General features: G+C 47.1%; 9 protein-coding genes across 9 annotated transcripts; 6 read left to right on the top strand and 3 right to left on the bottom strand.

Annotated features, from left to right (window-relative positions):
- Positions 1–770: 770 nt before the first annotated feature.
- On the top strand, positions 771–2,816 carry C8R40DRAFT_1164647 (cytochrome P450; the record flags this gene model as incomplete). The annotated part of the gene is made up of 10 exons (XM_046230536.1): positions 771–1,010; positions 1,059–1,194; positions 1,246–1,294; positions 1,346–1,483; positions 1,541–1,827; positions 1,875–1,984; positions 2,039–2,218; positions 2,279–2,502; positions 2,566–2,611; positions 2,679–2,816. 10 exons carry the CDS (start codon positions 771–773, stop codon positions 2,814–2,816), a joined length of 1,548 nt encoding a protein of 515 aa, XP_046092336.1.
- Positions 2,817–3,357: 541 nt separating this feature from the next.
- C8R40DRAFT_1032363 (cytochrome P450) lies at positions 3,358–5,183 on the bottom strand (the record flags this gene model as incomplete). Its single annotated transcript, XM_046223253.1, has 6 exons — positions 3,358–3,424; positions 3,480–3,799; positions 3,853–4,519; positions 4,573–4,647; positions 4,703–4,816; positions 4,873–5,183. 6 exons carry the CDS (start codon positions 5,181–5,183, stop codon positions 3,358–3,360), a joined length of 1,554 nt encoding a protein of 517 aa, XP_046092335.1.
- A 137-nt stretch (positions 5,184–5,320) lies between these two features.
- Positions 5,321–7,499, top strand: C8R40DRAFT_1077108 (uncharacterized protein). Its single transcript, XM_046226967.1, has 5 exons — positions 5,321–5,763; positions 5,825–5,967; positions 6,026–6,092; positions 6,153–6,411; positions 6,465–7,499. Exons 1-5 carry the CDS (start codon positions 5,754–5,756, stop codon positions 7,141–7,143), a joined length of 1,158 nt encoding a protein of 385 aa, XP_046092334.1. The 5' UTR covers positions 5,321–5,753; the 3' UTR covers positions 7,144–7,499.
- C8R40DRAFT_1077104 (uncharacterized protein) lies at positions 7,500–9,112 on the top strand. The gene is made up of 7 exons (XM_046226966.1): positions 7,500–7,865; positions 7,919–8,061; positions 8,118–8,184; positions 8,236–8,494; positions 8,551–8,864; positions 8,917–8,984; positions 9,052–9,112. The coding sequence occupies exons 1-6, from the start codon at positions 7,856–7,858 to the stop codon at positions 8,931–8,933; spliced, it is 810 nt and encodes a 269-aa protein (XP_046092333.1). The 5' UTR covers positions 7,500–7,855; the 3' UTR covers positions 8,934–8,984; positions 9,052–9,112.
- A 2,683-nt stretch (positions 9,113–11,795) lies between these two features.
- Positions 11,796–13,547, top strand: C8R40DRAFT_1157677 (Spc7 kinetochore protein-domain-containing protein; the record flags this gene model as incomplete). The annotated part of the gene is made up of 7 exons (XM_046229652.1): positions 11,796–12,092; positions 12,151–12,276; positions 12,329–12,504; positions 12,558–12,739; positions 12,785–13,044; positions 13,108–13,379; positions 13,436–13,547. The coding sequence occupies 7 exons, from the start codon at positions 11,796–11,798 to the stop codon at positions 13,545–13,547; spliced, it is 1,425 nt and encodes a 474-aa protein (XP_046092332.1).
- A 198-nt stretch (positions 13,548–13,745) lies between these two features.
- On the top strand, positions 13,746–14,533 carry C8R40DRAFT_1077098 (uncharacterized protein). The gene is made up of 4 exons (XM_046226965.1): positions 13,746–13,978; positions 14,043–14,124; positions 14,188–14,246; positions 14,297–14,533. The coding sequence occupies exons 1-4, from the start codon at positions 13,859–13,861 to the stop codon at positions 14,351–14,353; spliced, it is 318 nt and encodes a 105-aa protein (XP_046092331.1). The 5' UTR covers positions 13,746–13,858; the 3' UTR covers positions 14,354–14,533.
- Positions 14,534–16,396: 1,863 nt separating this feature from the next.
- On the bottom strand, positions 16,397–18,514 carry C8R40DRAFT_1064950 (uncharacterized protein; the record flags this gene model as incomplete). The annotated part of the gene is made up of 1 exon (XM_046225598.1): positions 16,397–18,514. One exon carries the CDS (start codon positions 18,512–18,514, stop codon positions 16,397–16,399), a length of 2,118 nt encoding a protein of 705 aa, XP_046092330.1.
- A 1,819-nt stretch (positions 18,515–20,333) lies between these two features.
- On the top strand, positions 20,334–23,680 carry C8R40DRAFT_1157675 (P-loop containing nucleoside triphosphate hydrolase protein; the record flags this gene model as incomplete). Its single annotated transcript, XM_046229651.1, has 9 exons — positions 20,334–20,630; positions 20,678–21,079; positions 21,136–21,690; positions 21,745–22,062; positions 22,123–22,420; positions 22,482–22,588; positions 22,644–22,766; positions 22,825–22,953; positions 23,045–23,680. The coding sequence occupies 9 exons, from the start codon at positions 20,334–20,336 to the stop codon at positions 23,678–23,680; spliced, it is 2,865 nt and encodes a 954-aa protein (XP_046092329.1).
- Positions 23,681–23,734: 54 nt separating this feature from the next.
- On the bottom strand, positions 23,735–25,097 carry C8R40DRAFT_27042 (ATP11 protein-domain-containing protein). Its single transcript, XM_046234551.1, has 3 exons — positions 24,930–25,097; positions 24,688–24,866; positions 23,735–24,632 (listed from the first exon to the last, which is right to left on the bottom strand). Exons 1-3 carry the CDS (start codon positions 24,973–24,975, stop codon positions 23,916–23,918), a joined length of 942 nt encoding a protein of 313 aa, XP_046092328.1. The 5' UTR covers positions 24,976–25,097; the 3' UTR covers positions 23,735–23,915.
- Between the last annotated feature and the right edge of the window lie 562 nt (positions 25,098–25,659).

Genomic DNA, 25,659 nt, shown 5'->3' with positions numbered 1-25,659 from the left:
AGAGGTATGAACTAATATCAACGACATCGAAGACTGACGGTAAGCCAATCTAAACGCTCTCACTGATCCGTGAATTTTATCGGAAAGCTCTAATAGATACGTCACAATCGAAATCCTTGAGAAAAAACGCTGCTCTCTGTCACGAATATCAATTATTTCAGCGTCTTGTGTTCATACTAATTCCGCGGGAACGAACAACCAAATTACGACCAAGATAATCAAGGAACCACATCTAGCTTGATGCTCTTTCACTGGTAAGACCAGCCTTTTTCTAAATCTGTTCTAAATTGGAGCTTCAAGCTTCAAGCTTCAAGGTTCAAACTGATGATTAGGTGATTGATTTTAGGTTGGCTTCAGCCAGATTCCAAATGTTGCCACTGCATGAATCAGGTCTTCTCGGAGCCGTTGTATGAAGACCGTCGGCCTAGCGTACCGATTTCATCTCAATTCAGAGTTGGTATGTAAGTGCATACTGAGACGGAAAGTCTCGCTATTTACGAAACAAGGAAGTCATTCAGGACGCAGAAGGTTCGCAGTGATCCTCCGCAGAGCGCATTCAAAGTTGTTCACTTCCGGATTCAGGCGTCGGAATCCGATTCCAACTCGTCCGATTAAGATCCTGAAAAAAGAATCCACAATATCTCTCTTCTGACCTGTTTCTCAGCTGCTTTACCCGCATCCCGTCGCTCCACATAGCCTTACTTGATATCTATATAAGAAGACTGAAAGAGAGAAATATCACTATCATCTTTTTTTCCCAACTCGACGCTATGATCCCTCCTCTACTCTACCCTGCACTCGTACTTGGTGCAGTTACTACGTACCTTTTCTGCAGGTTTGTAGAGCACCTCGTTTCCACTAATCTTGCTCTCCAACATGTTCCTGGACCACGTCCTTCGTCTTTCATATGGGGAGAGGAATGGCTCCTCTATCACAGCACTCCAGGTTCCTATTATGTCCGTTGGCACCAACAATACGGAAAAGTACTCAGGTTCACCGGTGCATTTGGGGTTTGTTCTTCTAGCCTTCCGTGAGCGCTTTTGTCTGATTCCCCACAGCATCAAGTCTTGTCCATTACCGATCCCAGAGCTATTAAATATATTCTCAGTGAAGCTATTTTCGAATTTCCCAAACCAAAAGGCGTACGAGCTTGGTTTAAGGCAACCTTAGGCGAAGGAATTCTATGGGTCGAAGGTTTGACTTGTTTGCTCGTTTCATGTGTAATTTAATCGAGCTCACGTCCAGGCAAAGAGGCACACGAAAGACAACGAAGAGTTCTGGCCCCCGCGCTAAGGTGAGTTAGGATTTACCATTTTATTTCACTTTCCTAACATCCGCCGCCCAGTCAAAGGTCCGTGCGAAACCTGGTCCCGATCTTTTATGATACATCAGCCAAATTGGCTGCCCAATGGATGAAAGTCATCGACAACAGTCGTTCGGATGAAGTTGAGATCGAGGTCACCAAGTGGGCAGGCCGCTTCGCGTGAGTATCCGCATTCCATGTCCTTTCTCTTCGAGCTGAACAGACTGTATCACATAGACTAGATACTGTTGGTTGTGCCGCGTTTTCGTACGATTTTGACTGTCTTTCCGGGGGACCACATGCTCTTGCAGAATCGATGGATGGACTTACCAACAACGAAAACAAAACTTCCTCTTTTTATATGCGAGCCCTCTTTTGGATTTTCCCTGCTATCTTGTCGATTGGTGACAAAGGTGAGATGATCAGAAAATCCAAGTTGGAGCTGGGGAACATCGCATCGAAAATGTGGAGAGACGCTAAGGTGGCTGGCGATCTCAACGGCAAAAATCTCATGTCCATCATATGTAAGAGATACCGCATATTCTCCTCGTTTCCTACTAAATTTATACAGTGCGCAACGAAGCCAAATTCCCAACGCATAAGATGAATGAGGAAGAATTAGTGGCGCAGATGAGAACCACGATCTCAGCTGCCTTTGAACCTGTTTCTGCAATTATCGCTGTGAGGGTTATACTATGTCATATACATCGTTCAGACTGTTAACATCATTTATAGTGGACACTCTACGAACTTTCTCTCAATGTCCGTCTTCAAAACGAACTTCGCGAGGAAGTTACAGCCGCAGGGCTCGGAGATCCCTCTTACGATGACCTTACTTCCAACCTCCCTCTACTTGATGCGGTCCTGCGCGAGGTTCTAAGACTACATCCTCCGATTTTAGAGAACCATCACGAGGTAGGTCACTTTTCTCTCAGGCTGTTTTTAGTTTCCATCTGATCATCTACATATCTGTAGGCGGCAGAGACTATCAGTGTACCTCTTTCAGAGCCCATCGCAGGAACCTCCGACACATACCTGGTAATTCCGAAAGGAACCATACTTGAGATACCAGTCAATGTCGTGCAGACTGATCCCGATGTCTGGGGTTCCGACGCTGAAATATTCCGCCCTGAGCGCTGGTTCGAACGCAAGAAACAGGGTCTCCGCCATGAACGCGAAATTCTCGCATTCAGCGAAGGGTGTGTGCAACTAAGCTTTACCCACTGACAACCTGTAAGAGAAGCTGACACGCAAATTGACAGTCCCCGCTCATGCATTGGAAAAAATTTTGCCTTATGTGAGATTAAGGTAAGGCTTTCACCCTTGTAATATGCATGCCCACAAAAAGCTTAGTTACTCCACCTCCAACTTGCAGTCACTTATTATCACGTTGCTCCGTCAATTCTCCTTCACATGCCCCTATGAGATTGAAGCATTCCAGAGCTTCGTTATTCGACCGCGCATTAAAGGTCAAGGTCCTAGTTCTCTCCCGTTGATTGTTCGAAAGGTTTAGACTTTACTTGCCACTATTATATATGTGGCAACGATTGTATCATACGTGAATACTGTATTATACAAACTTGGGCATCGATCCGGACAAATATTTAATTTTTTTGAGCTCCAACCCAGGGCAAAATCCGGACATTTTTCTTGAAAACCTTGATGTATGCATGATATATTTAAACAGTCCTTCTGACTCCTTGATTCCATAGATATGGGTTGCCAGTGCTCAGACTGGTGAGCTTACACTTGTGAAATGGAGAATCTTATTGACGAATTGAGTAATTTCAAATTTTAGTCCGCACGAGCTAAGATTTTTTTTTTGTGAAATAATACATTCTTATACAGTTCCTTACTCAGACTGGGAGCTTGGTACATACCATGTCTGGACAGAAAAATCCAGAAAGCTTTGCAGCTAATCTGTCTACCGGTTGCAGATTTAAGAATTATATCCACAGGAATCAATTCGATTGTAACAGGTATATTAAGAGTTCCACACATTAAAGATACGACAATAAGTACAAACCTCTATAATTGTTTTTTGTGACTTCGAATTATGCGTGAGCACGAGGAGTAAGTGTGAGTCTGCATCCGTCTCTGGGGAACAAGGTGGCGATGATGCTGTTGTGACGATAGTCAGCGCTCATTTTCCTAAAATAGGATGAGAATCACGTACTCAATCTCATAGCTCTGTGGTGTTATCTCGTGCTCCCAGTCGAACATGACAGCAGCAGTAGCAAGAACAAGAGCCATGTTCATCATAGCATATTCGACGCCGATACAACGATGAGGGCCGCTACCCCACACCAGATAGTTTTTGGGGTTGGTGTTGGCGGAGCTGTTGGGGTCTAACCAACGGTCGGGCTGGAACTCATCCGGTCGAGGGAATACTTCGGGATCATGCAGAGAGTTATAGAATGAAGGGATTACCATACTGTTGGCAGGAACAGTATAGTCTTGGCTTATAGGGAATGCCTTGGTCGTCTTGTAAGGAACCTAGTAAGCATTACGTCAGCACGAATTCAAGCGCTGACACGAAGACAACAAACCATGGTGACCGGAGGTTTGACTCTTAGGCTCTCCTTCACGACAGCTTGCAGGTACGGCATCTGATCCATCAACTCAAGAGTCAAGGGGGAGTCGAAGTTGCCCTGACGAACGCGTTCCTGTTCTTCACGCACTTTGGCAAGTATTTCGGGATGGTCTGCGAGGTGTTGGAAGCCGAATATGAGTCCACTACTCATAGCGTCCTGAGAAGCAAACAAGAACGAGAAGACAACCATAGCAATCTCATCGTCACTAAAATCCCTCCTGCCTTTGTAAGTGGGGTCGGCGCAAATCCGCATCCACTCGTCAATCAAGCATTCGGGCTCAGCACCGTTGGCGATGGCGATTTTACTGTTACGCGCAGCAAGTGTTAACCAATCCATGGCTACTTTAGCAGCCTGCTTAGCCTTATATACTTTTGTGCCGGGTAAAGCAAAGGGGAAGTTGACAAGTTCAAGCGCCTGCGTCACAGCCCAGTACTTGTCACTGATTTCCTTGGTAGCATGTGGAGGGATATGGTTTCCGCAGAATACACGAAGAGAAGTATCCATGTTCAGGTAGCGGGCAATCATCATAATGGGTTGAGCAACGGGTTTTCCGTTGGAATCCTTTGCTGCCCATGTCATGAAATGTTCACGCGTGATAGTGTCCTGGATGCCAATATACATGCTGAAAACGAATCTCAGTACTGCGCAAGCCCGGACCCACTCAATTTGCCTTACCCAATGGCTCTGCGAGTGAATAGCATATTCAAGCAACGACGGTAATCAACGTGCTCTTTTCCGGTAAGGAAAACCCTGGACAGGAATAGTGTGAGCTCATTTTTCCAAGTAAGGAAGTGGATCATCGTACCAGTTTTCTGGCCGCAGGATGGCTTTTGCAGAGTGCACCAAGCAAGGCTCAGCATGTGTCGGAGAGTTGAGAATCTTGCGCGAATATTCATTAGAGGAAGCCATAACGATGAAGCTGGAGATCGCGTCATTGAGCGTGAATGATGATAATGAAATTAGTCCTGAACGCACATGTTGAAAACACTGAGAGCACTCAGTGCGCCAGACTGCCATTGCTTCTGATATCCTTCCATTGTGGGCTTCATGGAATCGGCAAACTTGCCAATGAGGGGTATAGTCCATTTGTCCCCAGGAAGATGACGCTTTTTGTATCGATATACAGTTTGCTCTAGAACAAGAATAGTGACAAGGATAGCCGCGGTCGTGTACCACCAAGAAGGACTTTCGACAGAAAAGGGAAGGAGTGTGGAAGGAAGCTTGTAGAGAGCCTCAGCAGTGGATGAAGGCATTGAAGCCACTGCAGAACGTTCGTGAACAGTCATCGTTTGACCGTGGTTGAACTTGTAAAGAAAGTTGGATTTTTGCGGGATGTATGCTTTTGTGTGAAATTCGTAAATCCAAAATGGCCTGATCATTTTTTTCTTCGTGAGATATCGTGGGACACCGGCAGTCGGCTTGACTCCCAGACTGCTGATCTAGCAGGCTCTGGTCCAACTCCAAAAATCTCCTCTGACCGCTAAGTACCGTCAGCAAGCATCTCATTCAATAAAAGAGTCGTGCAACTCGCTATGAAACGCGATCCATGATACATAAATCCCAAGTTTGCCTTCAATCCCAAGATTCTCAACAGCTTTGTCTAAATCTGTCTAAATGATATAGATCTTCTCGATGCTTGTCATATCGTTAACGTTGCCTACCCTTTCCTACCGTGTAACAATCTAACCTTATACCATCAAAAAAACTATTGAACTGTCTATCCTGGTCTATCCCTGTTTATCCACTCTTTTCATTTCTCGTCTCCTTCAACAGCTTGCTTGCAACACTCACGAATCTTTCAAGTTACTATCAGCTGCTCGACTCAGCTCGACTCCGGTCCCCATCAGGTTCCCGTCATGGTAAACGGTACGCTATTCAATCAATCACTACAAGATACAAGTTTATAAGTAACCCTCATCTCCTGTAGTGACCGTCGATGATAGTGCTTCTTCTGTGATTTACTACCCCTCTGGGGCTTGGAATGCGAGGAGTGCTTCGGACCCTTGCTCAACGTGTACTGCAAATCCCGACGCGGATAGGATGTTCGACAATACTTTTCATGATGGAACTGTATGTGATCCAGTTATAAGACAGCTCAAAGATCAAATTGACTTATTCTGCCTTGCAGTTCAATCCTCTTTCTGGAAGTAACAACTATCCGAACGTTCCCCTCACGGCCAGCATAGTGTTCAATGGTAAAACTTGACCTTGCTGGGATATGATGCCTGACAACCTACTCACAGCATCGATTTTAGGAACTGCCGTATATGTTTACTGTGCACTCGCAGAGAGCTCAACTTCTCCCGACGGAGATTCTGACATGTCCTTTTACATCGATGGGTCTCTTAAGGGTACCTTCGTGAAGACTGCCCCAGGCAATAACAATGTATATGACTACGCCATTCCCGTGTTTTCAATCGATTCTCTTTCTGTTGGAATGCACAACTTCACCCTTCAAAATGGGCATGTCAATGGTACCAAGTCCTTAGTGCTTCTAGACGAAATCGTTTATACGTACGTTCTCGAACTGTGCTTTTCTGCCAATCTGGTATTCATGGACTTCCTAGAACTGTCGACGATATTTCTTCCACATCCTCTTCTTCACAGTCCTCTACAACAATAACCAGTGCATCATCTTCTGCTTCTCAGAGCTCTCCGGCTAGAGTCGACGACGCGAACTCGGCCAAGAAGAACATGGGAGCCGTAATAGGCCCCGCAGTTGCAGTGCCTATTGTGGTTCTTCTACTTGCTGCACTTGGAATATGTTTCTTCCTCAAGCGAAGGAAACGACAACAGCCACAAGGGCAGAGAGCTACCATAGACTCTCCTGGACCTGTAGCTGCTGCTTGGACGGTGAACCACCCAGCATCACTCGGGCCTGGCGGTACCGCACTATCTTCGCGCCAACAGCTCTTGAACACTGAACTCGAACATCCTGATTCAGCTGGTGCCAACCCCTATAATCCGTATTCACCAACTCAAATACAGTCCTCTGCCTATCTGTCTTCTGTTAGTGGTATTCAACCGGATCCCGACGTTCATAACACTTCCTCTGCCTACATATCTTCTGCCAGTGGTCCAACACATGGTATTCATCCGGATCCGGACGCTCATAACACTTCGACCTCTGCCTCCTTCTCGATGATAGACGGTGAATCGCCTCCAGCATACGATGACAGATACCTTAAAGCAGGGGGCGCCAGCCTTCGTGTGAAGGAACGCAAACCCGCCATCATGAATCGTTAGCATCCGGTGTCTATAAATTATGTATTCTGGAAAACAGATATCATCTATAGCTTAGACTTTGTCGCTTCTTGATGATATCGTGGAGAATTCTGGAAACCATCATGTTCGAGGGTTCCATTCGACAGGATTTCGATGGCGCCGACCCAAACGGTGGGCAATTGTTGAGACCGCCTGATATCCGTATACGCTTGTATAACCTTAATCCACAAACGGAGTTCACAAGAACACGAAAAGCCTGTTTCGTTTAGTATCCCACATCTTTTTTCGGTTTTCAATATGCAGCAATATACCAGATATGCCAGATAAAATTCTCTTACCATCATGTAACAAAATGATCAAGTGCCATAACTTGGTAGCATCTCTTTTTCTTCATAAATTCGCGGTGGCGACAATGCAGACTGATGCAACACGTTTCGAGTTACAGTTGCTGCTGTTTCCATCAGATATCCTGCAAGATAGCTCGATACCGCTCTAACCCCACTTTTCCCCGGCTCATAGTGCGTTGAATATGTCGCCCTGTGATCGCTTGCCGTTCTAGAGTTTTCTTGATTGAGCACTCAATTCGTTGAACCGTTCCACCTCATTCTCTCTCTGTTCGATAAACACGAGTCCATTGCTGGCGTGGATCGTTTCCAAAGTATTCGAAAACCGTCAGCGAAGACATCTATAGACAGTTCTATTAACAGGACCTTGTTTTACTCCGGTAGCCGTCATGGTAAATGGTGTGCTTGCCTGACTGCATATTGATTTTCATTCCTGTTGACATTTCCCGCAGTTACTGTCGATGATAGTGCTTCCTCTGTGATCTACTATCCATCCGGAGCATGGAATGCGAGAAGTGCCTCGGTGCCTTGCTCATCGTGTACTGCAAATCTTGACGTGAATCGGACGTTCTTCAACACTTTTCATGATGGGACCGTGCGTAATGTTGTAAAGGCCTTTGCAAGAAATGTATAACCTGGCCTATCTTGCAGTTCAATCCTCTTCCGGGAAGTAACTCCTATCCGAACGTCCCCCTCACGGCCAGCATAGCATTCAATGGTAAAATTTATCCTTGTTAACATGAGAGTCCACTACCGACATGGTTTTCAGGCATTGCCGTATATGTTTTTTGCGCGCTCGCAGAGAGCTCTACTTCTCCAGACGGAAATTCTGACATGGATTTCTACATTGATGGGTTTCGCAATGGTGGCTTTGTGAAGACCGCGCCAGGGAATAACAACACGTATAATTATTCTGTTGCTGTATTTGCAAGCGATCCTCTCACTCCTGGAATTCACAACTTAACCATCCAAAACGGTCATGTCAACGGTACCAAGTCATTGATACTCCTAGACAAGATTGTTTACACGTAAGCCTTCCTTACTCTTGTACAATATGACATTCCAACCTTATCAGACTAAATAGAACTGTCGATGATACCCCTTCTTCATCCACTCTGCAGTCTTCCTCTCTGAGCCCTTCCCAGCCTTCACTGGCTCCTAATAACTCATCAGGGGTGACCAAGGGTCTTGGGGGCATGATAGGTCCTGCTATTGCAGTTCCTGTTGTGGTTGTCATTTTACTCGCTGCCCTTGGGATATTTTTCTTCCTCAAGCGAAGAAAACAACAACAGCCTAGAACTATCTCTACCTTTCCTGGACCTACGACTGGTGCTTGGACTATAGAACCTGTCTCTGTCCCTCCTTCTCCGCCAATATTATCTGGCAGGGTACCACTATCCTTGGAGCAGAATTTAAACAGTGAGGTTGGGCCAAGCTGGGCTCCCGCTTACCTATCTCCAAGTATAACTCCTATTCATCAGCTGAACTACAGCTCTTTAGCTAAACCTAGGCTTGACACTCCACAAAAGTGATGGGGATGTCTGTAGTTAGTAATTCGAACATAGTAAAGGCATTTCCGAAGTACTTTTTTTGAAGAATTTCTAAACACGATCATCATCATGATAGTTATAAGGCAAAGTGACCCGTGAGACTTAGACGCACGTGACCGTGTCGCGACCAACTTCAACTTTGACAAAGTGAGGACTGAGGACATCCAATTGAATACACAACAATCATCTACTCACAATCGCTGTGATCTATATTTCTTGATATACAACACCTTTCTTACCCTCATGGTGATCAGCTCGAGCTCGCGGCGAAAATCAATTGCTGTGGTACAGGAGGGCCGTGTAAATAAGCCTCGAAAAAAGCGAGCATATAGTAGCTTCGGAACAGGCAAACTTAGTCCTCTTACGAGGTCAAGGCTGTCGATAGTGAGTGCGGTGCCTATTCTGAATACCGAATCAACTGACCATGAACAACAGGGAAATGTCAAAGGTATACTCAAGGCAAGGCCGTCGATAGCAAGCTCCTCCCAATCCTCTAACTCGCCCGCGTCACAAGAATCACGTCCCCACTCTCAATCTTTCGCTGAAGAGAGTACTGCCGCTACAGAATCCATGGACCTCACCCACGATTACCAGGTTCCTATTCATGACAATCATGCACGTAAATCGTTGGGACGCCGGGTCAGTTTCAGGGAGAAAGTTCATGTCCGCTACTTCGAAGGAGACAACACGGGCAGCTCAGCCGCATCTCAGGAATCTCCAGGTAGCTCGGGCGGACCACCATCCTCTGATAACGACCTGCCTCCGCCTTCTGCTCCAATTCTCAACGACGAGAATGCATATCCTGGTGCTAATCGTCGACGCTCTTCTTTTCGGAAATCAATCGCCTTGACTGAAGACATGGATATGACGTCTACGAGTGCAGGCGCCTTTCTTTTCGACGGGGTGAACAACTCTGCGTTATTAGACGAAGACATGGATATGGATGATAACAACAGTGATATGGACGTAACTCAATCATTTGGTGGAAACCTGCGGAGGCGTTCATCCGTAGCTCAATCCCGCGCTCCTTTGTCCCAATTATCTTCGAACCCAGCTGAGGAGGAGTCCTTCATATCAGAGCAGTCGTATACCAGCGATGGGGATCGTTCTGAACCTATGGAAGTCACAGTGCCTCTCAGCCAGTCACTTCGTCCTGCGAACCAGGACGATGCTTGGCTTGCGCTTGTGAAGGCTACACATTCGGGCAACGCAAGCATGGCGGCTTCTGATGATGTAGACGGAGATGGACCGGATGATGCAGATATAGAAGCCATGATTGCACGGGATGCGGGCAGGAGATACACGTTCAACTTTAACGACGTTTCCAACGACTCAATCTCGGATGCTAGCTTTGGAAATTCAGGAGATGACGAGAACCGAACACTCAATTTGACCCAAATGATAGGTAGGAATAGTCTTAGTGGTGCCCTTGGGCGGCCAAGTATAGCTTCGTCAATGGATGAATCCGAGGTCTATGGTTCAATTGTGCCTCATAGAGTATCTATTCCTCATCCTAGTATTGCCCCTCATGCTACCTCTACGCCTCGTCCTAGTCTTGCGCCACAGTCTGCTTCGTCTCCTTATCAATCACCGGAAGAACCTCTCCCTTCACCAATTCCCCAAAGGGAGCTCCAGGCCCCACTCACTCCTTTGGGAGTATTTAGTGCCCCTCCAGCTGAACCCCATCTTTCTGCACCTCCGCCACTGATGCCCAAGCCTCAGTCTGGTACTTCACCGAGGAAACTCCCTGTATTTATGCCGAAATCTCCTACGAAACATGTAACAAAACAATTCTCCGCTGCTTTTGCACCGCCAGTTTCTCGTCCCACTCCCAAGAAGTCTACGGGGCCCAGCGGGCCAGAGTCTTCTCAGAGCGCAGCCAAAAAGCGGGAGCGAAAGATTTCTGATCCGTCTTTACCAGCCATCGAGTCTGAGCAGCCTAGCCCAGCAAAACGTCAGGCCATCGAGGACAAATGGGTGAACAAAGTGGGTCCTACTGGTTCCGTTACTAAGCCCTCAACAGGAGCAGGCACCGAAGAACCCAGACCTCTTCCTCCGACCAAAAAAGCACCGTTTCAATCTGTGCCAGTACCCTCCTCGTCACAACCTGCGAGCGGTATTAGACGGCCTTCTGGATACTTTGCGAGACGAAAGAGTTTGGGTGCAGGACTTGCAAATATGTCTTCGGCGTCGCCGCAAGCACCAGAAGGAGGAGTTGAATCTGCACAGTCTTCGCTCAAGGAGGCAGCTACATTAGGCAATAGACGAGCTAGTGTAAATTCAGGACCTTCTGATGCGTGGACTCGTTTCGACACCGCGAGTCTTGCCAATCCCGCAGATCCAAAAGGCAAGGGCAAAGCAGGGCCGATAGTAGCAGAAGAGACAGCGGAGGAGGGGGCGGGGGAGGAAGAACTTCTATCTTCTGTACAAGAGTTGGAAGTGACACCCTCGACGCAGTCTGCGGTATCGGAACCTTTGCCTGCTCATGTTCCACCGGCAGAACCAATGGATACGGAAGCCGGCCCTTCGGTTCCAAAAATCCCTATTATTGACCTATCAACAATTTTTGAGGCAACTGACATTGACGAAGAGGTAACAGAAGGTAACAACAGCCCCGCGGGTATGGACATGGCAGCAACGGAACAATGGAGGGATGCAATCCCCGAAGATGGATATGAGGTAGATGAAATCGTAAATCCTTTTTATTGCTATGTCGTTTTGCTCTACCTACTTACCCCATTTCTACCAGCCCCCGATATCAATCGAGCAATTTCTCGAAATGACGGGTATCAGATTCATGGATCTTAGCGCCCCACGACGGTCGACGTATGCTTCTCAGATACCTTCCCGTCAGCCTCGCAACCCTTCAGAGATACCGCTCGCAGAGTATGCTGTGGCCATGGCTATTGATATTCCGCAGCTCGTGCTGTATTCGCGGGTAGCCCGAGATCTGGAAGGATGGATAGAACAAAGTAAGGTCGAATTCAGACAGGCAGAGGAAGAAGCTGCAAAGGTGACTCCATTATTGTTCGCGGAGTATCTTCGCACGGATGAGGAAGGTCAGAAGGATTTGACGGTGCGTTTGTTCCAAACTCCCTGGAATGATGGTCAAGACGATTCTGACATTCGTATAGCGTCAATTGAAGTTGATCAGGACGAACGTTCGGCTTGAGGCCAAATCGGACTGGTATGGTTGGAAGTTACAGTGGCTGGATAGTCTGAAGTACGGTACACAAGCAGCTCTCACCAATTTGCAAAACGTTAGTCCCACATACCTCTTGCTTACACTTGAGCTTTCTGACCTTCATATAGGATGCCAAAGCCCTCGAGAACTTGAAAGCGAAAACTGATGAAATCGTTCCTGATTTGGAGCGGGAGTACAACGAGATCGTGCGCGAATTGCAAGCCGAACAACAGGAAGTAGCGGAAATTGAGCAATGCGATCAGGACTATCTTAACGAGCTTAAAAATTCCATTGCTGAGCAAAAGTAATTCATACCCTTTTTCTCGAGTCTCTTCAACGACTGATCTTGATTTACAGCGTAGAAGTGGAATCCCTTAGGGCTGAAGTCAAAGAAGCCAATGATCAACTCCACTGGTTGGAGGAGCGACTGGAAAATGTTGTTTTGCAAAAACAGGAGGCTACGTCTGCAATCGCCGAAGCTAATAGACGTTTGCATATACAGACCAACAGTACTGGTGTAGAGGTTATCCGACTTCGAAGTACGTTAAGCTCTGTCCACCCAGCTTGTTCTGATCTTGTTTTAGATGAGCTTCAAGCTTTAGAAGACCTCCATATGTTTCATATATCAAAAGTCCAACCAGATCTGTTTGAATTTACCTATGCATCTGCATATCACATTACGATACCATGTCAAGATTATCTTCCACTCGTGGACAGTGTCGATATTTCGAGGCTCCCAGAGCTCTGTACCAAGTACAAGGACGAATTTCCTGTTTTAACCAATTTTTTGCTTTCCGCTGCGAAAGAGTATATACGTGATAGCAAGGCATCAAGTATTCGACGTGTAGGTTTTTTATGAACATATTATCCTGTTCTAAACCCCTGATGACCATACACTGTCTACTAGATCATCCAACGCCTCGCAGACTTTTGGACCTCGGCTACGCAGATCCGTGCACAAATCCGTCAACTTTCGATTAAATACCCTGTTACGATTGAGGCTCGAGAAACACCTAAAAAGCCGTTCTCGGAATTCTCAGCGCGCGCGATGGTTCTATTTCCTGCCAAGAAAGCAAAGGCTTATATTTCCTTTGTATTTGACCTTGATACGTTTTCTCGGTGGCCTGCTTCCATCGGTTCTCTACGCTGGGAAATTCGAAAGGGTTATGGGAAGATAGAGTGCGTTGCGTTAGTTCTTTCTTCGTTATACGATGTTTTGGCTGACTTGTGTACAGTGAGCAGGCTATTCTTGAAGCTATCACGCAGAGGATGGAGCAGGTGACGCCCTCGGAAAACTATGCTTGTCTAATAGATGCATGTATAGAGGCGCAAGAGATATGTGGTTGATCTGGTTTGATTTTCTTTCCATCTTGTATCGATTTTATAGCTTTGGATTTTACCACCACGTTCTACATTCCATTCTTATTTTGTTGTATCCACATCTATGTACTCGAACACTTATGTATGCCGAGCCCTATGAGGTTCTATGTATAATTCACAGATAATTCTTGTTGAACGCGCAAGCGTGGGAAAATCAAGTGCTCTTTCGTCGATGTCATTGTGACGCGCATTTTTGTGGTTTCCAAACGACGTCATGGAATGGGCGAAGAAATACTTAAGAGCTCGATAATTGGGATGTATGCTAAATATCTCCCAGCATGTCTTTATTCCGCACAGCTATCTCTCGTGTTTCCGCGACTTCCAGTGTCCGAGCATTCCACGCGTCGCCGGCTGCCTCCAAGACAGTGACAGAAAAAGTATCAGAAGTTGCAGAGAATGTGCGTCGAGATCTGTATTATTGAACGTGGAGTTTCTAACGCATATATTCTATCTATCTATCAGGTGAATAAGAAATTGGGGCAAGGATTAGCTTCAGCTATTGAGAAGGGCGAAGACGCTACTTCATCTACGAAAGAGTCATTACGTACGTTTTTTTTGCGTTGAGGTCTAGCGAACTCCATTGTTAATCACCACACATTTAACGCAGGGTCCGCTGCTGATAAAACCAAAGAAGGCGCTACTGTAGCCAAACAGAAAGCAAACCAGGTATTTGGTCAATAATTCGTGCATTCGCAACTCAATAACAATTCTTGCAGGCTTCTGCGGGTGCTACTGAGGCCAAGGAGGACTTTAAGAAAGAAGTAAAGAAATAAGATCATCGTTCCCCAATTCTTCACAACACATTCCTCTCATCTTGCATCCTGTATCAATATCATAAGAAATGCATAACTTGATGAAAATTTGAATACCTGTAGCTATTTTACATACTTTATACGTAGAGGCAATGCAAACGCCAATAAAAGAGGTCAAGTACTGAAAAAATTTTGCGGCCGCCCGACCGTCGTCGGTCCCGGAGGAGCCGGATTTGCTTAAAAGCCAACTGGATACTCAATCAACGCTCAACCCAACCAATTTTCATTCCATTACCTGGAAACAACCCAACCAACCATTATAAACCTCGAAGGCAGTTTTTAACTAAACTCACCTTCCGTTTTGATATTATTGTATGAAAGCGTAAGCATTTTTGGGCTCGTACACCAACGTTCTAGCTGACAACGATATCATTTTACCGTAGTGAAGACAACGGTGAAAATGTTGACAACATAAATCAAACCATCGAATCCAATTGGGATGAAGTAGTCGATGGGTATGACTTTTTTTTTGGTTTGTCTCAAGGCGGCTTTTAATGTAGTACCAGTTTCGATGATATGAATTTGAACCCAACGCTTCTGCGCGGGATCTACGCTTACGGGTGAGCAAAATCCTTTTTTTTTTTCATTTGCACAAACCTTACTCATTCCTATGTCCATTACACCAGTTTTGAGCGTCCTTCTGCTATCCAGCAACGGGCTATCATACCTGTAATCAAGGAGCACGATGTCATCGCTCAAGCTCAATCCGGTACCGGGAAGACCGCCACCTTCTCTATATCCATCTTGCAGCGAATTGACCCCGAGATCAAGGCTACCCAGGCTATTATTCTTGCTCCCACCCGTGAGCTGGCGTTGCAGACCCATAAAGTAGTCGTCGCTCTCGGAGATTACATGGAGATCACCAGCCTCGCTTGCGTGGGCGGTACCAACATCCGGGACGATATGAATACTCTGCGCTCCGGAGTCCAGATCGTCGTTGCTACACCAGGTCGACTTTTGGACATGATCAAACGTGGAGCTATCAAGTCGGAGCACGCCAAGATCCTATGCCTTGACGAGGCGGATGAGATGCTATCTCAGGGATTCAAGGATCAGATTTACGAGGTATTCCAGGTCCTCCCTGGCGACCTGCAAGTCCTTCTTTTCTCAGCGACGATGCCGAGCGACGTGCTTGAGCTCACGAGCAAATTCATGCGTGACCCGATCAGAATCCTTGTCAAGAAGGACGAATTGACACTCGAAGGTATCAAGCAGTTCTATATCGCTGTCGAGAAAGAAGAGTGGAAGCTCGACACTCTTTGCGACATATACGACACGATCTCTGTCTCTCAATCTGTCATCTTCTGCAATGCGAAGCGCAAAGTCGATTGGTTGACTCAGATGATGGAGCAGCGCGAGTTTACGGTTTCCGCCATTGTAAGCAGCGTTCAAAATGCCTATGTTCTCTGAAATACCCGCTTACTCACTCTACAACAGCATGGAGACATGGATCAGAAACAACGCACTGCCATTATGAGTAGTTTCAAGAGTGGTGCTACCCGGGTGCTGATCACCACTGATCTCCTTGCTCGTGGAATTGATGTTCAGCAAGTATCTTTGGTCATCAACTTTGATCTCCCCGTGAGCAAAGAGAATTATATCCACCGCATCGGTCGTGGAGGTCGTTTCGGGCGTAAGGGTGTTGCGATCAATTTCGTCTCGGATAAAGATGTGGCCACCTTGCGAGAACTAGAGAGTATGTCTTGCCCTGCTTCCTTTTGTATAGTGATGGAAATTGACCTTTTGAGCAGAGTTCTACAATACCCAGATCGATGAGATGCCAATGAACGTTGCGTGAGTGTCCTCCTAATCATTACAGTCGAGGTTATTGGTGCTAATTCGAATCAATCCCTAGTGATTTCATTTGAGCACCTGCTTGTTGGTTGATTATTTCGTACATGCAGATCTTGTCCTTTTTATGTACCTTGACTGAAATGTCACTATGTTTCTACTTGCATAGAATATTAGACCGATAGAATTATTGTAAGGTCTACATAACATCGATTATCCAGCAGTGTTCAGCGGTGACTTCCGTGTTTCACTATGGTGAGCCTGCGGAGGTGGCGGAGGAGACTGCGAGGGTGCATAAGGATACGCATAACTATAAGTATAAGCCCCACTTCCTGGAGGAGCAGTCCCAGCATACCCCTGTACACCATAACCTGCCCCATATCCACCCCCTGCACCACGTCCCGCGAATCCTGGGGGACTGGACTCTCCTATTCCAACACCAGATCCCGTAGGCGGAGGAGGCATACCAGGAAGTATCGACATATACATCGGAGTGACACCATACACCGGGACTGGCATCCCAGAGCCAGTTTGTGGATGTAGATGAGAATTAGGATCAGCACCTCCAGAGGGACTGTCCATATGTGCTGATTGAACGAAAACCAAAGGACTGAGAGGATAAGGACTGGCAGGAGGAGGCACAGGAGGCACGAGGGGTTGTTGAGTTGGGAGTTGAGGGATATCACGGCTGTACCGTCGGCGTATAGGTCTATGTCGGTCTCGAAGCACTTCCCGCGACCTCATGTTAGACCTCCGCGCTAGAATGGGAGATGATCCCGGGGTAGACCCAGGATCAAGGAACGCATATTCATTGTTGGCATAGTACAACCTACGGCTGTGTCTCCGGGGAGTCTGACGGAAGGTTTCTCTGTTTCTTGGGCGGCGGAGTGGAGGGGGTGAAGTTGGGGAAGAAGGAGAAGTGAGAGTTGAGCGTGAAATTCTTCGTCTGGCTGAAACACGAGAGGCACGAGGGGTGGATGCAATGGAAGACCGCGCACCAGGCTCGCTACCTGAGCTCATGAGGTCCAACTCCCTATTTCTTGGTATTCCTGAACGCTTATGTCGAGAGACCTTGATCATATGTCCACCTGAGTACCATGAAGTCTCTGGTTTGTTGACCGGCACATACATTTTCCCCTTCCGCGCATCCCCACGAGCAAGTGCATCTGGTCCTTCCTCAGGGGAGACAATGCGACCATCTAGGGTAAGAAAAACTGACGTGCGCTTCCAGGGTTTCCACCCTTGTTCGACTATACTCCACCTTGCGCTTTGCCTCTCTTTACTACCTTTGGATTTGCCTTTTTCGCCTGATGGACTAGCTACTCGCAGCGCGCCCCTACTATCCTCCATTCCGGGTGAATAATCGACTGTCACTCGATCATGAGAGATCCAAGGCATGTTTACCAGTGCTTTCAGGACCCGGAAAGGGTTCCGATCGAGTTCCGTAGAGAATGAAGGGGTACCGGCTGAGTAACTTCCAAGGACGGATTCTTCACCGGTATGTCTAGACATTCGACGATAGTCCGGCGAAGGTTGTGGATGTGCGGCGACAGAGGGAGGGTCATGATATGAGTTTGGATAAGCAAAGGAGTTTCGATTGGTACTAGGATTATTGTGATTCTGGGATGTATGGTGAGATGTGTGGTGAGATGTATGACGAGACATGGACGGCATATTGGTGTCTCTATCAGGATTGCGCTCTGGAGAGTGTACGGTAGCATCATCTAATTCTATCCGGGTCGGATGGGGCGATGTTACAGGAAAGATATCAGGAGTTTCAGGAACATGGGTTTCATCCAAATATGAGAACGGCTGCCCTGGAATTGCAGGTGTAGGTGGGGTCAGCATGTAACTTGGAAGAGGTGCACGTGCCGCAGGTTGACTTAGTGTCTCTGGAACAACAGTATTAGATCCATGACCAGGTCTGAACATGGTTCGAGGTATTTTTCTTAAGCTCTTAACGAAGCCACCGATGAACCTCCCTCCGCCCTTCCTCCGCGGGATTGGCTCGACTTCGACAGGCTGGACATTGAAGCCCATCACCTGGCCCTCAACACCCACTGCAGGTATGTTCACGTAGTCTCCTTCTACTGAACCTTCTGTGTCCGGATCAGGATTTGTGGTGTAATAGCTTCGACGCAGCTCGGTCGTTCCCTGGGAATTTGGCAGTACCGGAGGTGTACTGGGCATCGGCATCGGCATCGAGATAGGCTGCGACGGGCTTTGGGAACTAATATGGCCTTGCTGAGTGCTCGCACTGCGAGTGCTGGTGTTCGTCCGACTAGGCTGCGACCTGTGCCTTGAGCTACTTACTACGCTGGGCTCAGCCATCCTGTGGATGAAAACCTGGGATTGGAAGATGACGGTAAGAAGAAAAGAGCAAGATATATCACCCTAATCCTTGCCATGACATCTTCGGATTCTTCCAATATTGCGTCGATCACGGGGAGCGTGTATCTTCGTGCAAAGTTCCTTCCCATCAGATTTACCTCATTCCCGCCTCATGTTCACGCTCACTAAAGGACCGAAGGTAGCCTTAGGTGCATTCCTTCCTTCAAGCTCTTGTCTGGAGATCAAGATCGGTGAGAGGTTGAGGTGAGTGTAAGTGTCTGGACTCGGAATGTATTCAACTTGAAGCAACTCCAGCGTCCAAACAGCTCAGAAGACAGTGATGATAGTGGATGTCCATTGGATATCATTGAATGCCTGGTAGGGTGTCGAGCTCAGAATGAATCAGTAACTGAGTGTACGTTCAAACGTTCAAGTTCGACACGTGCTGTGTAACTTTTTCCTCCCGATAATTGAAATTGAAGCGAAACTTCCTAGTCGGGCACAGAAAAGATCATCGTTGTGTAGGTCTTCAGTATATAAGTAAACGCGCTGGCCAGGCCTACCCTCAAGCTTGAAAGAACTACATAACGATTTATACATTTTCCCAGAGGTCCAAAGTATTTAATTGGACCTAGATCAAACACATTGTCAATGCGTTCAGATTGAGTTTGGCCGTCCACCTTTAAACCATAGTGGAGAAATCAAACAGGTTATGTCCATCGTCCAGGACTTCTACGCACTCTGTGATCTGAGCAGAATATGGTTGTCCCCCCGGCTGGATCCACCTAGAAAACTGCGAGATACCGAGAGTCCACCACCCGGAACTTGCCTGATCACGGATATCAGCTGGTGTAGTTGGGAAGCCTCCAGGATAGGACTGATAGTTTATGCCGAACGACCAAGACCGGTGTCATTCTATCTTGAAAAAATCTCGAGCCATCGAGCACTCACAATAAATAGTCTAGAAGAGCAACACCCAACGGTAGTACTCCTTGTTCAATTTTGAAAGTGACTTAGATTATGAATTCAATCTGAAAGTTACAGAGTGCCAGTGGACCGACGAAATTACCCTCCTGTGTTTTGGATGAGAAGTACCGCAACTGACTAAGTCGTACCGACTATAACAGTACCGTTCGCGAGTCTAGAGTAACTCGGGGGCAATATTGTGTTATATTTTTCACGGAATCTGAGTTGGCTGGAGGATAAGTACGTCGAGTTTGTGAACTCACCTGCACTACGGATAGCTACAGTGTCGGACAGCGACTAGGATATTTTAGAACGCATCAAGATTATGTAGATTATGTGCGAAAGGAAACCAGGAAAAAAATAGCAGATTGAAGAAGTGTCCACTGTCAGAGAGTAATGTGATTGGAGACTGGAGTGTACACATCATCCGAATCCATAGGCCTAAGTCTGAGCTTCTGACTTTACCGGGTAACAAGGGGTGATATTATCGTTGACTGGAAATTTGGATGAAGTACTAGGACGTCCCTAAGCCGAAGAGGAACGCTGATTCCTGCTGATTCTAAGACGACACTGAAAGCACTGGAATTAGGGGCCCAACGTCTGTCGAAAAGCATACTAAGGTCCGGGCTTTAATAGCCAGTTTGATTTTCGAGATCCCTTCAATTTGCGAAGTTCCCGGCTGTAACCTGTCGAAGTGGATTAGTGGGTGGAAAGTTGAAACCCTATTGAGACGGTCGCGCGGCCACGTGCCCAGCGCGTGTGCTAGTCATGTGACTACGAAGAACTTTAGCCGCGCCGGAAGTTCGAAGGTACCATTGCTATTAGTGTTACCGACATGTCTGAAAAACCCAAGATGGCCACAAGAAGCTCAGCCAGGACCAAAACATCCTCCACTGTACCAGCTTCAAGTACTCGCACCACAAGGGCAAAGGCTGGGACCACCACTACAACGAAAGCCACAACTCCGCCTTCGTTGCCTGTACCACCGCCGCCAAAGAAAACCGCCAGCAGAAAGCCACTAGCTAGTCGTGGTAATGCAGAAGACGCATCTGATCTTCCCAGCAAACCACCCTCTAAATCCACAACAGTCACACGAAAAGCTGGTAAGGCAAATGCGAATGCCGCAGATATTGAGCGCGAACCAATCATGGTATGTTTCTTATCCTCTTTTGAGCTTGACTTGACCTCTCCACCAAGGCCTACCTCAGGATACGACCGAACGTGAACGAAGATGACGAAGTTTCACCTTATCTCACCCAATTAACCGACAAGAGCGTTCGCATGACGGATCCGAACCAAGAGCATCAGAACCCATCCTCGCGATTTCGTTCATCCGCTGTAACACCATCATCCACTTACACTTTCTCCCATGTCTTTCCTCCAAATACGATGCAAGGCGAATTCTTTACCAGAACAACTCTTCCCCTTGTTCGGGACGTTCTTGAAGGGCAGAATGCATTGCTTTTCACTTATGGAGTTACAAACTCGGGTAAAACGTACACAGTACAAGGAGGCTCAAGTGCAGGAAGCGCAGGCATTCTGCCAAGGTCTTTAGATGTCATTTTCAACAGTATTGAAGGATTACACGGTAGTGGCAAGGTACGTGAACTATCTTTCTCTCAATATGACATAGTGGCTGATCGCGCACATTGTAGTATCGTCCCGTAAGGTTATATGGTGTTGAACTGGCGGATGCATCAGATCTCAAACCTCCATCGACCATACCGGAACCCGCAGTGGCACAAGTCCTGGGTTCACAAATGAGCGACTCCGCCTCTGAAACGGATATGGACGTTGATACGACTGCGTTGAAACTTGACCGAAACTATGAGTACACCATATGGCTCTCGTACGCCGAAGTATACAATGAAAAGGTGTATGACTTGCTCGACTCTGTACACGGTGAAACTTCGCGTGTAAAGCCTTCTGCCATCCCTCGACCCGGAGCCGCATCCTCACTTGTCCTTACTCGTAATGCGCTTCCCGTCAAGTCCTCCCCTTCCTCCGATAATTCTGATTCCGAGATTGGTGGAAAATATATCTTTGGTCTACGTCAATTTCGCGTTGAAACTGCGGCTCAAGCAAAAGAGTTGCTCAGACTTGGGCAGCTTCATCGTCGCGTTTTTGGCACCCTTGCGAACAAGGAAAGTAGTCGAAGTCATGGTATGGTGACCTTGAAAATCATGAGATGTCACCGCGGAGAGAAAAATGTGAGCTTTTTTCATAGTCATCCCTCGCTGTCTTCATTCAAATGAGTACTCCAGGATCCCACTGCCATACAAATCTCACGATTCACTCTTGTGGATCTTGCAGGTTCCGAACGTACGAAACACACTCACACTACCGGTGACCGACTCAAAGAGGCAGGGAACATCAACAACTCTCTCATGGTCCTCGGTCAGTGTCTCCAGGTCCTGCGTACCAACCAGCGTAAGGTCGCTGTGAGTCTTTCACAAGAAGGGGAAGGGAGGGCTGGTAGAGTCGATACACGAGACGTCAAACAGACTTTGACCATAGTTCCCTTCCGACACAGTAAGCTCACAGAAATTTTGATGGATTACTTTGCTGGAGATGGTCGGGTTGTGAGTGGATTTCCACTCGTTTTGCCGGCTCAGCTTATGTTTCCTCTTTCTTTTCCAAAGGTCATGATAGTCAATGTCAACCCATACGATACGGGATACGACGAGAATTCACACGTCATGAAGTTCGCTGCACTTGCTCGGGAGGTCTACGTCAGTCCGACACCTGCACCTGTTCAGCGTGTACCCACAGTCGGACCTGGTAAAACTACAGGTAAAACGATCAAGCAACTCGGTCCTTTGACCTTGAACGATCCAGATATTGCGCCAAAGCCTTTCAGCCGCAAGGTCACGATCTCGATTGACGGGAATAGCAAGAGTGGTCGAAAAGCTAGTGAGGCAGTGTTGCAGGTCCTCGAAGGTATGCTCTACCTATCACCCAGTGGCCCGATCTTACTGAGCTGTTTAATGATATCCCTCAGTCCCTGAACCAGAAGATGAAACTGGCGAAGAAGAACAAGCGGATGATGTGCCCATCAACCCACTTGTGGATGCTTTGTTCGATGAGATCGAATATCTTCGCCTCCAGGTGATTATCACTATCTTTTTTGTTTTCAGAGGAGGCTAATTTTTTGATTTTACAGCTGTACGAATCAGAAATGAGATGTGCCTTGGTAGAGGCTGAAGTCCGTGACGAAGTTATGAGGGAGATGGAAACACGAATGGCCGACATGGAGGATATGTACACTCGACGTCTTACTAAAGAGGTATGTTTCGGTTGCATTGTTGCAAGGGGAAAGTGTTTATCAATCACATGTCATTCAGATTGAACAACACGAAGCGAAGACTGACGCCAAACTCGATATGCTACAACGAACCGGATTTGGCAGTCCGGTCAAGAAAGCCCAACCGCAGCGTTCTCGCATCGACTGGAGTGAAGACGAGGAAGAAGACGTGGGACTAAGCTTCGTACGTGAGGGAAGCGGCTCGGAATAGTGTATCAGACGTGGCTGAAAGTTTCTTGTTGTTTCTTGAAATTACGTAGGTACAGGAAGATGAGGAAGAAGGCGATTCATCAGAACATTCCTCCGGTGAAGAATTCGACTTTGATGATGATAAGGACTCTGAGGTATCTGGTACATCTCCTCCCACAAAGAAAAGCAAGGTAATTGCAAAGTCTTCAACAACGAAAAGACAGAGCACTGCGTCCCAGAAAGTTCACGAACCAAGGCCGGCTATTCCTGATGGACCTATGCTTCCTTCCGACTCAGAGGATGCGGAGATGACGGGTACAGAGACTGGAGACGAGACTGGAAAGGAAGAAGGTGATGAGGATGATGATGAGGAAGAAGGTGATGAGGAAGAGGAGGAAGAGGAGGACGGAGCAAGCGTTCATACCAGCGATTCTGGAAACGGGGACGATGACGAATGGGCCCCTTCTGCCCCGACACCCCGGGCAGTAAAACCTCCTCCACGCGCGTCGAGCCCGTCACCGACACGTCCTAAAATTCCACAACCCAAATTCTTAACGAGCCGAAACCGCATCTCTGCAGTGGAACAGGGAATGAGGAACATGGATCTCAATGACGATTTGGATGACGGCGATTCCATGATTATTCCATCAAGAAAGTCTCGCGAAAGACAAGTCAGCGGAAGCGGTCCTAGGAAAGTCAAGAGGTAAACTTTATTTCTCTTCTGGTTCTTTGTCTGTGCTCAAAATCACTATCATTTTAAGGTTGATTGGCTCAACTCCCGTTATTCGAGAAGACCAAATCGAGCAGATTGTTCTTGCAGCAGATAAGCGGTCTGGTGGAAAGACAATTCGTCGTTTATTGAGCTAGCATTTGGATTGACATATCCAAGTTTTCTTCCTCGATGTATCTCTGTCTATCTAATTGTATATTCATACTAGATCATTACAATTGTGTACTGTATTTCAGCATCTCCTGCCAATCGAACTCTGAGGGTTTTTCGTGGAAGGTCCTTAGAATGGATTCTCCTGTAGATCCGTCCTTCTGTTCTACACCTTTGTTGTCCGACCACAGATAAAACTTTTGAACACCCATGGACAGTATTTGTGCATCCTCCTGGGATAATAGGTAACGACCATCGTTTCCGGATCCTGGTGTGATCTCTCCTCGTAATAACACAATCCCATGTGTGCGTGCAAGATCAGTGTAATGAGTCAAAACGAGGTACGGAGTAGCGAAGGAGTTGCGCATCTTGAACTCTTGCAGAGGAGTGAACAAGATGGAGGACGTCGGAGGATTGCTCGACCCATCGGCCGCTTGGTATGTGTTCGTAGAAGGAACGAATGGATCTGGCTCAGCGGCTGAAGGGATTGGCGGGGACTCGTGGAAAGCCCACTGCATGAACTGGAACTCGTACGGTGTCTCCGTTGTATTTGCGTTCCCTTTAGCCTCTGGATCAGGACGAGGAACGGGAAGGACGAAAGTGGGATATCTCGTGGCTACAGCCGCCATCCTTTCGTAAGCCTCCAAGGGAATTGATGCACACAAGTATCCCCTGCCAGTGCCTTCTGACCGAGAGGCATGATAGGCAGTCCAAAGAGCTGAGACTTGACTGGCGTTCACAGAAAGAATCCGAGGAAGGTTAAGGATCGACCCAAGCGGCTATCATAGATATGAGTGACAAGGAATGCATATGGTCTATCACCACTTGACTCACTTTCACTGGAGAGCTGTCCTTGCGGGGAGTAGCTGCAACTTCTGGTCGGGAAGCGCTCGATGGTTCTACTGCTACTGTCTTTCTTGCGCGGATAACCTCCTCATTCGCCTCACGAAACCGCCTTTTCTCTTCCTCCTGCAGCTTCTTCGCGTTTTCCTTTAGTTTTGATATGCTTACGCCTTGTCTACAGGATTATATCGAAATTTTGTGTAAATTAGTGGGCACAGAAAATTGACACATACGATTAAACACCTCACTCCTCAGCTCGCAGGCGTAATTTGTCTGCATATTTGGACTGGATATCTTGGTTATTGAGGTGTAGAGCCCTGCGAGTAGTGGTTACTCTAGGGGAAATTGAACGACGCGTCAAATTCTGGAGAACACATCGGTGCATGGAAGGAAAATAGAATTCTCGAAGGGTTCCAGGCTCGGGGGTGACCGCGGCCGGTTGACCGGTGATTCCCAAATTTAGCAATCCTTCAATTGTACAGTGGTACTTTTCTCATCTCCTCTTGTATAATGTTCTTTAAAAAGCCCTTTTCAGGCTCCCTTGCATGTAGTACACTGGTGAGCTTCAAATGCTCAAAAAATAATCATCGTTCTAATGCATATGCCTGCATATGCGGAAGGTGGAGAAAAATCCAACGTTGATGCAAACAAAGTAAAAAATGACCTGCAATGAGAAGACTCTAATATTCGCAAACGATGTGTCTTCGTGTCTCTAACCTCTTGCGTCGGCACTCTGATGCAATGCTAACCATTCACCCTGGTGTATGCGAGCCAACTCACCACTGACGCGGGGCTCCAATCGTGAACAACCTATGTCTAAGTTTCCCTCGACGAATAGCATCGGGATCCAACGACAGCGCGTTTTCTTCTCTTGGCTAGCGCTCACAAAACTAAAACTCAAATTCGAAGCGAGCACCGAGCCAAACTTGGAGTGGATGGTTCCGAAGACCACCTCCGAGCCGG

Source organism: Lentinula edodes, assembly GCF_021015755.1.
Source record: "Lentinula edodes strain Le(Bin) 0899 ss11 chromosome Unknown C8R40scaffold_1, whole genome shotgun sequence".
Classification (NCBI taxonomy): domain Eukaryota; kingdom Fungi; phylum Basidiomycota; class Agaricomycetes; order Agaricales; family Omphalotaceae; genus Lentinula; species Lentinula edodes.
The sequence above is the reverse complement of the archived record's forward strand: the minus strand, read 5'-3'. Positions and strand labels throughout refer to the sequence as shown.